We start from the raw sequence: 14,244 nt of genomic DNA, 5'->3' as shown, positions 1-14,244 counted from the left end.
AAGAAGTCGAAAAGCTCTTTCAAGGTCAGTGGCAATACCAGTTTTTGAACACGTCTTTAAAATACGGTATATTCCTATAGAACATTCTAGGAAATCATCAAACCTAGCTAGACAGTACATCACCTGGGGAACTGTCAGAAAAGCAAAGGCCCAACTAACTCATGAGATCCTAATTTAATTGGTCTCAGATAGGGCCCAGCTTTCCATATAGTGTACACACACACACACACACACATCCCACACACATAACTTGCCCAGGAGATACTAATAATGAAACGATTGCTTTAGATCTGGACTATATCCCAAAAAGAAAAGACAAACAATTCCTGATAATCAATCCTGAATTTTCATTTAAGGAGAAAACTTCTGCCTTAATAACAATCATTTGTGTTGACATCATCATTCCATTCAAAAACAGAAGATCTCAGCAAGATTAAAAAGTTTGCATTTGCCAAACATCCTATTCAAAGCAGCAAAAGAGGCCAAAAGCAAATGACATTTTTTCTTTCCTTTGGTGATCTACAGTGATGCCCATTAGGTATTAGCCATTGGTTATCATTTAAAGGTTGGACTATCTTGCGAAAAACTTCATTTCCGCTCATTTTCATTTCTGTCAGACTTTCCATTATAAATTTTATTTTCTCTGCCAGTAAAAGTAGTATGAGGTTGCAATTTGGCAAGAACAGTTTAAGCCTGGGTGTGATTTCCGTACCCCAATTTGATTTAAATTAGTTTTGCCATATTTAGAGAGGACTAAAAAAAAAGTCCATTTGGCCGCTTTGCTTTTGTCTATTGGTTCATTTTCTACACAGTTTCAAGTCTGAAAAAGTTACCGTGTTTATTTCCGATAATTTTATGTGGAAATGAATTAACGAATTCATATTACTTTTTTTTAATGAAAGCAACTTAATAAGGAACCTGCCAGCTTTTTGGTTTTTGGCTAAAATGCTACTTTTTAAAAAGCCACACGTCTATCACTCTCAGTGCTAAATCCTCAAGAGAGACATAATCGATACGTGTATATATTTTTCTAACCTGATGCATTTTTGAAATACGATACACTTAAAAATAGTAATTTATTTCTCCAGGCCAGCATTTTGCTACCTGTTGCTTGCCACCGCCTTTTCTCTACACCAAACAAAAGGCTATTTGAGGCTGGAATAAGCATGCTCCCATGTAACAGTGCTCATCCCGCTAAGTCCACAGGATACATGGTTATAATATGAGAAAGCTGCTTTTGGAGCTCCTCAGGGCATATCATCTATAGGATTTCCACCCAGCATCTCCCTAATGTAGTAAACAGGAGAAAACAAAAGCTTCCTCTCCAGAAAGCCACTCACCTTAGCACACAGTGGGGAATCATTTCAGCTGTGATCTGCTACTCAGACCTGAAGCCCAAGGTACCCGAGACTTTGCCTTTCTTTCTGGTTTGCATAGCTGGTGTTGGAGACGGGGATTCAAAAGAGCAATTCGGCACAAGAGAAACATTCACTGGAAGAGACACACTATGGTCTGCTCTATTCTCAAATTGCACGGAAAGCGGAAGAAATTCATAGTATGTGCACTGTTCCTCTCCAGCCCCTATTTTCTCAGTCAGGGAATTTCCAAAATTTGGCTCTTTTATTTATCCTTAAGTGCTCGCACTGTTTATGGATACTGCTAAGACCATGCTAAGCACAGACAGAGTCCGTTCCTGCAAGCCTCACGACCACGAAGCAGAAATAAGAATGACAGAAATCGCCACACTCCATCCACAGCTACAGTATGAAGACTTTTTAAGAAAAGCATATGCACCCATACTCCTGTACACCACAGAATTTCCCTGGACATGAATGTCTCAAAAGGAGCCTCCCCGAGGCCCAGAAATTCAGCCATCACACACCAGTCCGTCCACCTCCGCTCCACCCTCTGCCCCCTTCCACTCCTCACCTCGTGTCTGCCAAAAAAATAACTTCAGTTTCTCCCGAGGGAAGTATTTCCCACGAAGCGAGGGAGGGTCTGTGTCCCTGCACATACACAGACAGACTCACGCGGTCTGGATGATGCTTTAACAAGTTAAGGGGCCTCGCGCTTACTCAGCAGAGGAAATCTTTGTGTCTGTGAGGAATCACGCCAATTCCTATTAGTAAGAAAGGATACAGGGGCGAGGAAGCCTATTCTCTCATTGACCAGAAAAAGAGGCCCAGCGAAAACAGAGACCTCTGCCATGACCATCTGCGGAAAGGAAGGATGTTGTCAACTTTCTTCTCCCCAAAACTCTAATGACCTCTGCCTTGACCCTCAGAAACCAGATACACAGGAACCGGCTCATCTGCAGGAATTGGGAGCTTTACACTAGAGACTCGGCACTAAGAGGCTTGTCGCCCGAGCTATCTGCCCCGAACATTTGCACTCACATTCCAAAGATGTTTCCGTTGCGCTGGAATGGCTGTAAATTTCTTTCCTGCAGAATTCTTTCCAAACAAACTGCCATGAACTGTTCTTGCAGCCTGTGCAGTAGGAGTTCTTAACCAGGCACCGGCTCACCTCATCGCAACCAATCTTTTAGATGCCGAATAGGACTGAATTGGTGGCTGGGCCAGAGGAGGCAACTTTAAAAATGCAAATATATCCGGGGGGTGGGGGTGGGGGCGGGCGGGAATAAACCTCCACCAGAATTCCACCTTTAGTGACATATGACTGATACATAAAGGTAGATCCTTCACGGGCTCTATTTAATTGCTGAAACTAGTTGCTTACGTTTTCCAGGATATATTAAACAGGTTGTTTCAACAATTCAAAACTGATTTTTTCCCCCCATGTCACTCAAGAAAATGGGAGGGTGAGAGGGTTCCAGAGAGCGAGCATTCCCTTTCAAGCACAAGAAGAAGGAACATTCTGCTTAAATGAGGAATAAAGCAGTAGAAAGCTTTGACTATTAGAGAGGATTATTAAATTTTATCTAGAGTTTTCCAAAGTAAGAAACCAAATGCGCTTACAAAAAAGAAAGTCGGGATCCCAAACAAAACAAAAGATTTCAAACATATGATTAATTCTGATATTGAAATTAGAAAGAAAACATCCATAAAAACTCAATTGTCTTAAAGCTTACACTTTGGGCTCTGGCTATTATTTTTAGAACTGGGCTTTCTCTGGGCAGTGAAAAGTATGCAAATGCAGAGTGCACACAGACACAAACACACACATGCTATACCTTTGTATTACACTTGGCATTTTATTATTTAATTAAAGTACTCTTATTTTTCTAGCTCACGCATGCTTCCCTTGAGACGGCTTTGCTGTTAGCCTGCTGGCCTTGACTTCCAGCCAAAAACAATTCAGAAACAAAAAGGGACAACAAATCATATTTTCACAGACATTTTTATCCCTCAATACAACCCTGTTTTCACACAACATCATAGAGCCCCTATGAAAACTATAATTTAGGGCAATAACCGCCCGAACCCAGGGGCTGACACATGGCTGCACGGAGTATTTCCAGTGTAAGAAATTCTTAAGTTCTTAATTGCAAATAAACTCTTTTGACAGAACCACTTTAACCGACATTGCTGGTTTGCAAACAGTGCCACTGGTACCGGCTGATGGATTAAAAAATAAAAACACGCCAGTGAATGTCGTTCCGATGCGGCAGGGATCTAGAGACGAGGTGTTTATTACTTCCAAGCTCTGTGTTATTTCGTTACTTTTCAGAAGAGAGAGGCACCGGCAGACTTTCAGTGCATCTTTGTGCCACAGTCTAAGATGCATCACCTAATTTACAAAACAAACCGATTTACCAGGTTCATTCTCGCAACCCTTCCCCAAGCGAGAGTCTCACTTACCTGGTGACAGCCCTGTAAGTTTGATTCTCTCCCATAAGATGAGTATGAGCCCCTTTCTGTTTTACCTGCCAAGAGAAACAACAAAAAACGTGTAAATTACGTTTTTCCTTTAAAAAAAAAAATCTCCAGGTAACAGACATCCACTTCTCTTCCCCGATGTTTACATACGTAAAGTAGGCACTACTGGCAAATGTATGCAAGCAAGAGAAGGAATAGCACTTCCTCACTTGGGCTATGATAAACTGGAAAAAAAATATCCTTCATTCCTATTCTTAGCCAAACTGCTCCACACTTCCAAAAACTGTCATTCCAATGGCCTCCACTTTCTCTAACAAACAAATTGTCAGCCCTTATTTTCACTTTCTTTCTCTCACAAAATTTAAACAATTTCATTTTTATTTACACAGCAGGCAAATTATCTATGTAATGACCCTAGTCTAGTAATTCCCATTGATTATATTGACACTTAATGGTGAGGCCAAAGCTAATCAATCAAGGCTCTCCAGATGGTGAATATAGCAAAGAAACTACTCAAAATTCTGACTCTCTCTCTCTCTCTTTTTTAAACTCCCTTTCCCAGGGGTACACCCCCATCATGATCGAAATGACGATGGAATTTACATTTGGGAAAGGGGGCTTTTGAAAAATTACCCTCTCTGAACCCAAATTCAGATTCTACCAACTGACCCAGTGGATCAAGGAATAAGGGAGCATCAATGTCTGGTTCTAATTCTAACAACTCAGTTTTTATCTGTAGATGGCTCTACAGAGATGTATAGAGCCTCAGATGCTATTTGGCCACATCTAAGGATAACATCAAGGCTGCTCATTTGTTTATTTTAGAAGTATGTGTAGCCTTAATAATCTGCAAGGGAGACAATGAAACCACATTACAAGATATCTAAGCAGTAGAATTTAGTGACATATGAAGAGTTGCCATAGAAAATTGATCCATATTAGGACATTAAAAAGGACTAGTGACGTGACTCAGTGCCCAGAACATAAGCCCCACCCCAAGAGGGAGGGTTATTTCTCTCTTCAAGAGTAGAGTTTAAGGGTACATAGTACTTTACACCCAGGACTCTACTGTTCTTTTTTCCAAGGGGAAGACGCAACACTAGTATTTTGAGACCCTGAACTGAAATCCTTTTAAAGTTTACAACCCCCAAGTTTTCTTCCCTCAACCCCAGTTAAAATAAATGTTAAAAGTAACAGGAGTCATTTTTAATCTTTCGGTTCAATGGCAATGCTATTAGAGTCTACCTTCCTGACACCACACAAAAGACATATCTTTAATAAATCTTGGAAAAGTATACCTTGGATCTAAGTCACTATATACATAAAATGGAAGATGCTTTTCAAAAAAAGCCAAACCTGAGTCTTAAAATTTCTCTCTCAGTATTAACTTTTCTACTAGCTTCAGTGAATCTCAATCTTAGGAAAGCACTCCCTCACCCCCCCACCCCCATCTCTGGTATAGTGTTCAGGGCAAAGTAGAAAATCAATGTCCATATCAGTTTCAATTCCAATGAAACAGGATACCATCTCATAGACTGTCAGTCATGAAAGATCTAAGAGAATAACTTCCATTGTGTGAGGATTTTACATTAAAGAAAAGACACATTTACCCATTTCCGAAGCATGAGTGGTCATACAGACCTATGTACTCTTCTGTGTAAGTCAAATGTAAACTACTTATACTCTTTAATTTCTCTTTATAAATATTACTAACAGAAGAAGCTTGACCTTTATGAGCTATCAAATGACGTATGTCCTTCCTTATGCTCTTACTTCTAAAAAGCTTCAAGACAACCACCACAGAGTTTACTTTGCTATAATATTCACTTGTTTAACAATCTGAAAAGCAAGTGGAGTAGGGAGGTAGACAGACAGACAGACAGATAGATGGATAAAGGAGAATTTACTCTGACTTCCCAGGATAGTGAACAAACATCTAGTGTCTGTTTGGGTAATTTCTAAAAATTGGATTGGAAAATACAGTGGAAGGAGGAAGGGTTGTCTAATATTTCTCTAGAAGGAATTACTGAAGCTCTCCCCTATAGAATTTCACCACCTGGTATTATTTCCCACCCCAACTCCAGCACAGGGACCTGGTTCCTACCAGGATTCGTCTCAATTCAAACATATAAGCTGGGGCTAGTCCTTCCATTATTTTAAAGGTAGAAGGTCAGTGCAGATAGTAAGGGGGAAGGGGGGGGGGAGGAAGAGAGGGAGGGAAAGAGAAAATGAATGAAGATAAATGGGAGAGAAAGGAGAGGAATAAGGAGAGGGAGAATGAAATGAAAAGAGCAAGGGGGCAGGAAGGAAGGGAGAGAAGGAGGAGGGAGGGATGAGAAGAATATGAATTCACGCGGCACAGAGTCCCCAAAGCACTCCTGGCTACACAGCCCCAGCATTCTTTACTATCATATCAGATACAGACTGCTTAATCTTAATTTTGCTTGTTAAAAAATATTTATCCAGATACAAAAATAAACCCACTGCAAATTACAAGTTGTCAGGGTTAAAAATCTACTCCTGTTTGTGTGGGGGAGGATAAGAGACCAGCATAGACATGAATCATTCTCAGTAATTTGAGTGTTTCCATGACATCAATGGGCACCCGTCCAGGACTCTGTCGAAGTCTGCGAGGTACCAAAGAGGCAGCGCAGCCAGCAGGAGGCTGGGAGGTGCACTTTTTTTTTAAATTTTTTTATTTTTTTTAGGATTATGCTCCTTGTAAAGATTTCATCTGTAGCATCCACTCTTACCATCAAATAGATCGCTCCAGAGATCATGAGTGAACACATTTCATTGTGAGAGTGTTAAGCCTTTAACTTTATTACATCTTTTTGTTCCCAAATTCAACTATAAATCTGCCCTCAGAGCCCAAACCCCGGTTTGGGAGCAAAATAATCAGGGGCTGTGGGAAAACCCAAGTACCTTCTCAAACATACTATATCCGTCCCTATCATTTGCTAATGACAAACAGCAGCCATTTTACAGTGACATCTCAGTTTCTAAACAATATATATATGTGTGTGTGTGTGTGTGTATATATATATCTTTTGTGTAAACTGCCCATTAAAAATTAGCTATGGTTTTGATGTTGATTTTCTGCTTAAAATTCACTGGAACATTTGTTTCAGATAATAAAATTTTCAAGAGCAATGATAACATGTTTGAGTAGGATTCTTAAGTGACTATCCGTGCTCATGAACACAAAAGCCCCTAACTATGTGCATTTACTCTATGTCAGGCATGGATTTTTGTCACTTATACCTACTGACTGGAGCGGACAGCTTCTCTCCTCCTTTCTCCATCGGCACCCACCTCCCCCCATCCCCACAACCACAATGAAGCTTTGAAAGAGCTAAAGTTCTATTTTCCCAATATTTAAAAGAGGTAGCAGTGATGAACAAACCCGGCGCGCTCACTGCGGAATTTTCGAGACAACCCTCTAGTACGACGATGCGACAGCCGCTGCGGATATTTTTTGGCACAAAGACAATGGTGGCAGTGCCAAGCCCCATGGCTAAAACTACTCAAAAGAGGCATAAGGGTAGCATTAATCGCTCAAGTCTTTTACTGCATGGAGTACCGTTGTCCATATTTTAGAAACTAAAAGTACCCGTTAGTAGCATTTGTTGTATGCCCATAAAGGGGTGGGGGTGGGGGTGGGGATTCTGAAATATATACCAGGAACCGATCTTGTCAGGCATTTGATTCATTTTTAGACCTAAAAGGACCAAATGTTAAATTTTGCTGCTGGTGATGATTTGCCTCACATGAAACGAATGATATGACCTAATGGAGTACACTGAAGGCTGAATGAAAGCTATACAGAGGATTTCATAAACTAAGTCGACATATTGGCTAAACAACTTTCTTCTGCAAAAACGATGTATACAAGGAACATGTAATACTATGTCACAATTTTTTAAATTAAGCAAGAAAAACGCTGTAAATGAGCAGACACAACATCCGTCAATCAATCCTTCTGGAGACAAAGGAGATCAACACGCAGCCCCTTCTCCAGAACAAGTCGGCATCTACAGTGAGCAAACAATCCAGAAAGGCAACATGTGTTTTGACCAAATTGAACCCATCAGCTGCTAAAACCTATATTTAAATGTGACTAGTAAAAATGGCAGCAACTGATAATCAATAAAGGATTCCCTGGCTTCTGTTGCCCTTGAAACACTAACCTAAGCAGAAAATATAAGCTGTTTCCAATTTTTTTAAAGGCCAGTATTTTTGTTCATCTATTCAGTAAATCCTTTATCTTGCTGCCCCGCGAAGATAAGGGGAAAAAATGTTTTTTGTTTAGGGGCAGTATTGTTAACAAATGTCTATATAATTCCAAAGGTAATACTTTTATATTCTTACATCATTTTCCATTTGACTTCTAACTTTTTTCTTTCAATATATCCATGGTATCCTATTATACGGGAACGCCAAGGGAACTGGATGAGAATGAAAAGCTTACTTGAAGAACAAATGATCTCATAAGTCCATTTATGCACAAGGATACATCCAAGAAGTATCACCTTTGGTAGATTATTACCCCTGGACAATTCTAATCCACATGGAAACAGACAAGAACAACTTAGTGATAATATGATTTCTGGAGATAAGCTGTGGTTGACCCGTAGGCTAATAACAAGGTCATGTTTGGGTTTCTAGCCTTTCATTCTTAAAAGGTCACTTTAAAAATTGTATATAAATGGTAGGTATTTCACCCACCACTGAAAAAGATGCACCTATATCAGTGGAACATATCATCCCATGAAAAGCCTTAACAAAAAATTATCTGATGCTTCAGGACAAGCCAAGCAAGGCTGTTTCGCTGCTAATCCTCATTCTGGGAACTGAAGAATGAGCCTTTTGTTCCCTGGCATCAGACTAAGGAACTCATCATAACCATGTTCGGATCAGAATAAATCTCTGTCCCCAACCCCAACCCATCCTCGGTTACCCCGATTTCTTGTCTTGTCTTTTCTTTTTTTGCATATTGAAAAGACTATTTCACTAAACAATGACTAAAATGTTTGGTGGCTCTGAAAACATGCGTGAGGTTATTATTTACAGGACTGTCATCCTTTCCACGCTCACTTTTCCCTCCTTTGCCCAGTTGAGAATAGCTGAGTCCTTGCCATCTATCAGTGCCCACTACACAAAAGGGCGTGTGCAGACTGGTGTATTCGTTCTGCACAACAACCCTGTGAAGCAGGTAATAGGAACATCATTTCATAGATGAGGAAACTGAGATACAGAAAACTGCCTGACACTACAGAGGCACTTAAGTGACCTAACCAGGATTCAAACCCTGGCAGTTTGATTCCAAAGGCTGTGCTCTTAGCACTCTTCTGTCTTGTTGGTACTTAAACTCAGAGGGAAGAAAAAAAAAAAACCTATAAATAAGCAAGAAGCCCAGTACTGAAGACTCAAATCCCAGAGCTCAAAACACTCATGAATTTGATATGAAATTAATGAAAGTGTCTTATAGGTGGTGATAATTTACATTTACATGGTGTTTTATCCCTAAAAGGTCTCTTGGTACTTTATAGCTGTGCAACTGATGGACGCCAGAACCTGTGATGTCATACAATTAACTACAACCATCTCCATGTTAACTTGAAGCAACTAATCAACAAAACATGGCAGCAAACTGCATCTGTACACATTCCCTATGTGAAGAATATGACTTGTATTAAGATGTACAGAGAAGAGTGAAAGAAAAAAATATAATATAGGACAACACAGCATCATTCATAAGAGGCTTCTCTAAAATAGTAACCTCACAACAGGCTCCAAAAAACAAAAGGAAGGCTAATTTAAAGGGCCTAGGAAATGTTACAAGCTATTTACATCCCTCCCCCAGAAATCTGCATTATATCCTAGCAGGTTTAAAGCCTCTGAGAAGTCCTGCGGTGCAGACATTTAATTTAGCTTAATACCGTGTTTCCTCAACTTATATGAACACATGCCTGCCTCTACCTTTTTGTCGTTTAATACAAGTCATGAGGAACTTCAGGAGCTACCATTATTAAAAAAAACTTAACACTAAGAAAGTATTGGGTTAATACAGGTTTGTCATTTTCTATGAGATAAATAATATGTCTAAAAATTGGATTTGATTTTAATTAAATTGATCTAAAAACATGTTTCACTTTTGGTGATGTTTCTATGCATATGTACATTTGTTTGCTCTGACTAGCTGGTCAACTTTCATTACCCCTGGTCTTTGATTGGTGGTGCGAGCCTGCATCTGCGAGAAATCAGAAGTTGACATTATTCTTCTTTATGTCTACAATTCAAAGAGCATTGCTTCTCTCCTACAGAATCTTGCTGTTCCAGGACAACTCTGTCTTCATCTATAGACATTAAAAAATCCCAATTTAATAAATTTTATGCTAAAAGAATTTCAACTCAATTTCAGCAGATAAACTAGTCATTCCACATCCTAGAAAATTCTCTTCCTCCCCTTCTTCCTGAATTGAGACCAGAAAGAAAAATGGGGGGGGGGGAGGAGTGGCTATGCACATGGCTCGTAGCAAGGGATGATGGAAGTCAGGAGCTATCCATGTCCCCAGAAAAGACCTGCATCAGTCCTCTCTTTCAGGGATGCTCTTGAGTCATAAACATAGAATACTCAGTAATGGTCTATAGCTCTGATCCTGGAAAACTATGAGTTTTGGCTGCATTTTGTCACTGATTCACCTCATCTTGTCTAGACACTGTGCTGCCTTCAAAACAGTGGGTGGACTAAAATTCCAGCTTTGCAGACTATCTTGAGACACCACCAAAATTCTTCCTTTTGGGAGACTGCCTATGGTTCAGAATCTATATTCAATTCTCCTTAAAGCACTTTATGATATGCAAAGTAATTTACCTTACATGCTTAAGACAACATACCCTAAGAACTTCTTCTTAGAGGGGCATTTTCCCCTCTAGGTTTATAGATTTGTCACTAAAATAAAGAAAGAGCAACTAACTTAGACAAGTAGAAGATGTTATATGGATATCAAGAGATGAAGCTAGAACATAAACCTCCAATTCCAGTACCAAAGTCCCTTTTCCACTTCTTTTTGGAGTATTCTAGATGTAATGTCAGTATCTGCTGTGCTAACAAAGATTCCTCCACCTGTCTTCTTCTCAATGTGTACCACAGCCCTCCCCTTAAATCATTGTAACTCCATTTGTAAGGCAAAAAGGAGTCCTCAAATCCTTTAATGGATGAAAATGTTAGAATGGACAGGCATTTTTGAATGACCATCCTCTGGTACACCAAAAAATTACCTTCTAGATGCAAGATAAAAAGTACTGCCCTAGGATTATTTCCTGTGCCCTAGACAACAGCCAAAATAATCCCCTCACTCGGTGTCATGCTTAGGAGAAGTGCACACATTATCAAATTAAAGCACATGAGTTTTATGCTTTATTTTCCAAACGCAAGAAAATCTTTTGCTGAAAATAACGCTAATTCCACAGAGTGTGCAATTAATCAACATAATCACGGGGATAACTTAGCTGTTTGGGGAGGTGTGTCAAATAACTCTTTAAGGCCACTAAAGTGCCACTTCAGCCACCAGAGTAATGATTTTCTGAATCAGCAATTTGTACAAGGGTCCCCTGGAGACCTGAAGGACTAAGGGCAACCCCGAAATCACTCAACTTACTTCTAATGAGTAACTTACCACTGGCTTTATGCGAATAAGATCTTAATAGTTCTGCCTCCCGTTTTATATTGTTACCGCAGTTTGTGTGTATGATGATTGGCTATAATATAACCACGGCAATTAAGGGTTTGTGTGGCCTCTGAAGAAACAGCATATGCATTTGAAAGCTTATTTTTTTATTTGAAGAAGCATAATTGTTTTTATATAAAATGAAGAGAGGTCCATCTTGCCATATATACTACAGGTATCAAAGTAAGCAGAAATAAATATTTCCACCACATTCATAGGAGGAAAGGAGGACACAGGATGGGCTATTCTGTGCTATTCTGGGCTAAGAAACCTTACTGATTATGAGAACTGTTAGCGAGAGGTTTCTTAAAAACAAATTCCTGGCTTTTCTACCCCAGGGTATCTGCGTTCAATAGAGTAGAATCCGGTATTCTATTTTTTTTTTTTTTTTTTTAAAATAAAATTCCACTGGTTAGTCTAACAAGCCAGGGATAACAGTAACCAATTTAAAGTGACAGGCATGGCCTCTAAGGTTAGATGAAACTCCAATAAACCTGGTAGCCTGGTGAATAACAACAACAAAAAATATATTACTACCTGATCCAACCTATTAAGCTGGACTTTAAAACAACAACAACTGTTAGGGCACCTGGGTGGCTCTGTCGTTGACTGTCATGGCTCAGGTCATGATCTCTCATGAGGTTCAAGCGTATGTCGGGCTCTGTGCTGACAGCTCAGGGCCTGGAGTCTGCTTTGGATTCTCTCAAAAGCAAATAAACATTAAATTAAAAAAAAAAATAGCAACTGTTGATCTCTGGGGTCCTTTCTGACAGTTCTATTTCAGAACCTTTTTCTGGCAGCATACTTGGCCTTTAAATTTGTTCATCTCCACTAATAAAGACTGGCTGTCTTGAAGAAATTAGTGTCACATCCCCACATATATATTCTTATAATAAATGATAAAATGCCAAGACTTGAGAGTCCTAGAGGTGAAAGACTGCTCCCCTTCTATCAGCCCCACTGGCCACTGCTCTGAACATGTCCCTTTCTCCCATTCTAGCCCAAGACAAAAGTCACCTTTACACTTCAGGACCAACTCTAGCAAACACAGTTTGTTAAAACGGCCCTTCCACCCATGTATTTATCCCTTTCCATGCTCTACTGAAAGCATCCCAAGTCCGTACAAAGGGAGAGAATCTGGCCCTTTGATCCCTCTGGGGGAGATCTATGACATTTCTGGTCAGATGCATCATATGAGTAAAGATTCTGTTGCCTGGCTAAATTTTCTGGAACTTATCAGCAAAATTTAAGAAAATCTAGAGCTATGCTCCACCATGCAAATCACTTTTAGCAATAAATTATTTGCTGTTCGTTAAGATGATGTTCTAACAGAGTCTTACTCATAGTACATGTAAAGACTAATACTGACCAAACTCTGAGTAAAGTGGAACAAAAAACAGAGGGAAAGGTTTAGTATCATGTTTATTATAGTGTCCACAAAGGACAATTGTATAATTTAGCTCTGTGGCACATAGGCAATGGCCTCAGTTTTAAGTTGAACCTACGACTAACAAGAATATAACAAATCTCTCTCTCAAAGAAACCACACATACATTTGATACGGTACCCAAGCCTAGACAAAGTAATCACTACACCCAACATGGGGCTCAAACTCAGGACCCCTAGATCAAGAGTCACGTGCTCTTCTGACTGAGGAGTCTGGTGCCTCCACTGTAAACCCCAGATGGAAGATAATACAAACGTCACTTATTTATATATGTGAGACGACCAATATATTAGATGACCATTTCTCCATCCTTAGCACTGACTTACACCAGGTCTATGTTTCCTAAACATACATCACGGAGAAGCTGGGGGTAATAGCCCAAAATTCAAAATACATTTCAGTGCATCCAACGAGTAGGAAGACTGCTAATTCTCGAACCTACTCTTCAAGATAAACTTTAAGAGACAGAGCCCACAACAACCAAAGTGGAAGGTACGCAGGACCAGACTCCTCAGGGTCTGACTCCCCTGTGGCACACACCACTGTTAAAAGAAGATAATGGGTCACAGATAAAATTACATGAGCCACTGAGTCCCACACTATGATGTTTAAGAAAAGCCTCCTAATTACTGAATACATGAGCATGACCATATGAGGAGAGGAAGGCGGGGGCCACAGGAAGGAAGAGGAGAGGCCGTGGGAAAAATGGTCACGGCGAAAAATGGAGGAAGGACACGGGGAGTAGTCAGAATATCGACCTCATACCACCAAAATAGGCAAGAAAATCAAATACGTGACATGGAAGAGATGTTTACAGACAGCAATTTTCAGTTCTAAAACTTGCGAATGACTGTGTAAGAGGTCCAAAAAAAAATGTGAGATATGAAAATAAATATTTGTCGGTGCCTCTGTGCACCACGTGTTGGCTGCTGGTACATCAATGACGGACATTATTCTCAAGAGGTTTAGATAGTTGAAATGCTAGCGAGCAAACCCAACAATGTACATTGGTAAGGGGTGTAATAGGTGTACTGAAAAGCACAGAGGAAGAGAAGGCCTGACCGAACCTCATCACAATAGGAGGCGGCAACAGGAGAGATGTGTATCTGAGTCTCCGTGCAAGATGCTATTATAACTGATTTAGTGGCAACTTGATATTTTTTAGAATACAGTTCACAGTTATCTGACAATGTTAAACAAGTGAGAGATATTTATATCATTGATT

At 39.9% G+C, this 14,244-nt stretch overlaps 1 protein-coding gene across 6 annotated transcripts in view; it reads right to left on the bottom strand.

Annotated features, from left to right (window-relative positions):
* Positions 1–14,244, bottom strand: part of TCF4 (transcription factor 4) — a 350,980-nt gene that overhangs the window by 170,568 nt on the left and 166,168 nt on the right. For 5 of the 6 annotated variants that reach the window (XM_039256089.1, XM_039256092.1, XM_039256090.1 and 2 more), the window contains one exon: positions 3,822–3,886. In XM_039256089.1, coding sequence (XP_039112020.1) covers positions 3,822–3,886 — 65 coding nt within the window. Of the gene's footprint in view, positions 1–1,929; positions 2,129–3,821; positions 3,887–14,244 lie in introns of those variants that run through there. The other variant, XM_039256095.1, reaches the window with a different exon arrangement.

This window comes from Hyaena hyaena, unplaced genomic scaffold (assembly GCF_003009895.1).
Source record: "Hyaena hyaena isolate Hyena2069 unplaced genomic scaffold, ASM300989v1 scaffold_557, whole genome shotgun sequence".
Lineage (NCBI taxonomy): Eukaryota > Metazoa > Chordata > Mammalia > Carnivora > Hyaenidae > Hyaena > Hyaena hyaena.
The sequence above is the reverse complement of the archived record's forward strand: the minus strand, read 5'-3'. Positions and strand labels throughout refer to the sequence as shown.